This window comes from Branchiostoma belcheri, unplaced genomic scaffold, assembly GCF_001625305.1.
Source record: "Branchiostoma belcheri isolate BF01 breed outbred unplaced genomic scaffold, Haploidv18h27 scaffold117, whole genome shotgun sequence".
In the NCBI taxonomy this organism is placed as follows: domain Eukaryota; kingdom Metazoa; phylum Chordata; class Leptocardii; order Amphioxiformes; family Branchiostomatidae; genus Branchiostoma; species Branchiostoma belcheri.
The window spans coordinates 554,073-558,643 of NW_017802569.1; the positions used below are offsets into that span (position 1 = coordinate 554,073).

General features: G+C 41.9%; 1 protein-coding gene across 1 annotated transcript; it reads left to right on the top strand.

The window, feature by feature from the left end:
- The first annotated feature begins 1,339 nt into the window (after positions 1–1,339).
- On the top strand, positions 1,340–2,614 carry LOC109462451 (olfactory receptor 6B3-like). Its single transcript, XM_019759007.1, has one exon. The coding sequence runs from the start codon at positions 1,340–1,342 to the stop codon at positions 2,612–2,614; it is 1,275 nt and encodes a 424-aa protein (XP_019614566.1).
- Positions 2,615–4,571: the final 1,957 nt, after the last annotated feature.

Below are 4,571 nucleotides of genomic sequence, written 5' to 3' on the forward strand. Positions count from 1 at the left end.
TCTTGGGCTGCTGTCAGGAGACCAAATTGATTCAACGTACAATTTTTTTTTAATTTACGGCAGAATTTCTCCCTTTCCAGGTACAAGAAAAGAACTGACTCATTGCGGCTGGAACACTGGCCCTTAGATCATGAGATATCTGAGGTCCTTCCAATAAGCACACTCATAACTCTGAAAAAGGCAGTGACACCGTCGACGCCTCATCCATGCTGCAAAGAAATGGTTAAATGTATGACTATGATATTCAATGAATGAATGAATGAAAGACCTTTATTGTACGTTTGTGCTCTAACAAGCTAAGTACAGGTCGTGGATAAACAGGGAAAAAAGAATACAGCAATGATACTTACATACTACACGTACTAATGTGATCTACTATTTATAGGTTCAGCTTCTTCTCGCTTCTTGACGCAGTTATATTTGAGAAACAAATGGGCTCATGCTTATATATATATAATTAGGTCACATTTCGAAACCGGGGCCCGGCCGGGTAGTCATTTGGAACGAAAAATATGGTATAAAACGCAACAAAGCACAGTAAGGTTGAAAAATATCAACAATGGAACTATCAATGTATATTCTTGACGAAAATCGGTGATTTGTCGTTAATTGAAACAGCCCGGCCGGGCCCCGGCTTGGAAATGTGAACCCAGCATAACGACGGGTGGTCGCGGGCCCGGGGGACCGGGAAGGTTTCAGATACGTGGCTTGTTAAATTCCTAAGACACCCTTTTCTGTTACGTGACGAATGGATTCTGTAGGACTCAGGTCTCAAATATCTAATGAAAGGTCCACAAACTACAAAACATTCCAAACTGTTATTACAAACCCTTACAGTTATTACAAATTCTAATCTGTCTCCATGAAAAAATTATGACGACGACATATCATCAGATACATTCAAGAAACTCTGAACAAGAAGTATGTATTAAACCATCAGCCACTGCATGGCTCTCATGCGTAGGCAGAGCCTTGGATACAAAAGGTATCTACCAACAAACCTGCAAACCGGCAGTATTAATTTATTTTTCCATCATGCATGGAATTCCACATTTAATTGCTTGAACAGGCCATTGTGTTCAGTCACCGCTTTCTGTGAACAGGAATTTCTATGATTATTAAACGTTAGCCACTGAATGGATCTCATACGTAGTATCGGATACCAAAGGTAGCTACGGAGAAACCAACAGCATTCTTGCTGTCTGCTGGGATGCAACGTATTATAGGACAGTTTCAGTCACCACCTATATTATCCCCGTGAGGGTTGAGTTTTACTGTCACAGTAGTCTTGTTTGTATATGGTGATCATTCTACAAAGTGATCGTGTGGTGTCGTCAGTATGGCAGAAGACAATAGTTCTTCAGTGGATCGTACGAGCCATATTTTAGCCGTTGGGCCAGCATCTCGTGATCTACAGACGGTGTATCTGGTCATCTCCCTGGTAGTGTCGGTAGGGTGCGGTCTGCTTCTGATATTCTTGGTCTGGAAGAAAGAGTACCTGCAGAAGCCCAGCCACTACCTACGGTGTAACCTGGCGGTAGACGACATCATCTCCACCGGCTGCCTGATCCCCGTCCACATCTACGGACTTTTCCAGCAAGACGTCGGTAGCGAACAGCTGTCGTGTTCGGCAAAAGGACTGCTGTTGCCCGCATGTCAGATGTCTATGCTGGGTACGTACCTCATGATGTCGGTAGATCTGTACTATTGCATCTGCCATCCCCTTTACTACCACGACAAAGTCACCACAAAACGTGTGATGGGCGGCATTCTGGCGAGTAGAGTCATTTCCCTGATCTTGGGACTAGGACCTGTGGTGTTCGGTGGACTGCCCACTCTTAATGCCAACCTACAGTGTGAGCTAGAACCTGTAAACAGTGCCAGCGTAGCCGCCATCCTTAGAAGCGTTAATATTATTACTTTGATCCTCGCTGGTTTCACCATCCTCATACTCTACTACTTCGTCCTGAAGGAAGCCAGGAAACAACAGGCAAGGGATGAGAACCGCACCATGTGGCTGTTCCAGACAAAGGCATTCAAAACAATGGCACCGCATGCTGTTGTTTTCACCGTGTCCGCCGGCACTGCCATCTTCAAGGTCGCTATGGTACGAGGTGTGGTCAGTACGGACCAAAGGTCATCCCAAACCATGATTGTTGCTGACCGCGTGGCCCTCCTCTTGATGCTGACCCTGTCGTCCATGGCCAACCCCATCATCTACAGCTTTCGCCTCTCCGAGTTTCGCAAAGCCTGTAAGGAACTGTGTGGCTTGCCGACCAGCCTACCTGTGGCACCGAACGCACGACGGCAGCAGGACATGAACACGGTCGTACATTCTCTCACCCAAGCTTCAAACCTTCCTCCCACAAACCGGGAGACGGTGAGCGAAACACAGGCAGACACCAGCATCAAGCATGCGCCCAGTGGCCCTTACGCGCGACCAAAGCAGCTTACTACGCGGGCTGAAGTGCACGCTGCCCCGGCACCTGTTCCTGCACGCTGCGGTGAAGCTGTGACATGCACCATTCCAGGTCAGGTCAACGTCGATGTCGAACCAGCACACGACTCGACACCAACTTCAGAATCCGAGACGGACGGGGTTATATTCATCTGATGTAGGACATTTTTTACGAATCATTTCGTTTTGCGGGACGTGTGAAATTGGCTTGGAGAGAAGATCACGGTGAACAAAACTGCCAGTAGTGTACCTGAGTTCGGATTGCATTCGCTAGTCTTTTAGACCTAAAGAGTGAAGTCGCGGAAAAGAGGCTGAAATGGAATAAGGAGTCAGTCGTTATAGTTTGACTCTTAACAGGGTGAAACAATCGACCAGGACCAGGCTAGCTAGCTTAGGGAGAGGAACTGGCCAAGAATGACTGTGTTTCACACAAGAAAACCGAAGACGTAGCGAGGATATAGTGAACAATGTCGGGAACAGTTTGGGGCTAAAAAAACTACTGCCAAGCTACATTACCCACTCACATGGAATATAAAGGTAGGAACATTTACACGAATTTTAACCACCTGTTTCTTTATTTGACACCCATATTGTTTACTGTTTCAATAACAGCATCTAAATTCAATATAAATCTAGAAAGGCCTATGTACATTTGCTCGGGAGCAAATGCAGCAAATGGCTTCACCACATCCCCCCTACCAAAAATGGACCTATTCCCCTCCCGCACAAATGAAAAAAAAGCATGCGTGGTAGCGCCAGATACCTATTGTTTTCCCTCCCTCATTCACTACAATTCTAATCCGTTGAATCTGATCTATATAAAGGCGCTGATATTGGCAATATCCAAAATTTTCGTATCATCTTATAATGAATGCGTAAAAATGTTCCAGTAAACGCTTTGGGGTTTGTTGCTTTATATATTAATACAGTCACAAAAGTCAAAAGCATTCTTTAGAAATCATTCAAAGCGTGAAACACAATGTAACAACATTGAAAAAAAACAATTGTGATAAACATTATGCATTATGCAACTTCTAGTATATATAAATTCATGTAAAATAAGAACAGCACTACGCATGGTGACATGAATGAGTTTGTAATATGTTGCACTATAATTGATCATAATGTATCCAAAATATAATATTGATGTTGTTGATAGTATGGTGTAGCTCGATATACTTATCATATATATACTTACTAAACGTTATAATTGCCAGGTGTGCATATAATGTTTGAATAGTTAATTATTTGAATGTTGTGCGTTTAAAGGCATTCAATGCCTTGATGTCGATTTTCTGGCCACAGCAAGTCAATTGTATGGATGACTCCAATTTTTTTTAAATTCTTATTTAATCCTCAATGACACCTGGGTAGCCCCTTCAGCCAATAGCTGATTTCCAAGGAGGCCCAGGGGGAATACAATATGTAAAAGAATAATAGATTATACAAAGTACATAACAAGAAATGTAAATAAAATCAGTATAACTGAAAGTTATACATAAATAAATGAATAATACGAACATGAACTGAGGAAATTTACAAGAATCATAACTTCAAAACATAATCATAATCAACGTAAATCGATTTCCGTTCGATATCATTGGCGGTCAGAGGTCATCTTAATAGCTGCCTTGATGCGATAGGACGACAAAAACAAGGCGGGCTATAAAAAGAAGATTCCTACGTATACATTTTCAAATTTTGACACCATAAACCTTGTTTTAACATAGCACACTATAGCTATCATTTCTTGTTTAAAAACAAGAGATGATAGCCATATTGTGATATGTTTACTGCCAACAATTACAACATCCATTTGTCACTGAAACGATTTTGAAAAGTTTTCTATCATTGTACAAATGGTTTTGATTCAGTGGAAACATCATATTATAAAGGAATAAAATACATCAATGCCTCAAAGAAAATGTTGTCAAAGTCAACAATATATATTTTTTTCAAAATCAGGCGAAAATTAAATGCGCGGTGATGTCATCCATAAATATCATTTGCTGTGGCCTAATGTAGTAGAGTCTCCACCGCAGCATACTAATATACAATAACGCATTAAATCTGCAGTATGGAACATTTTGACGATACAAAAAGAAGTAAATTT

What these genes read in the sequence shown, in the direction of transcription:
- LOC109462451 (XM_019759007.1), top strand. Translation starts at nt 1,340, where the DNA reads ATGGCAGAAGACAATAGTTCTTCAGTGGATCGTACGAGCCATATTTTA.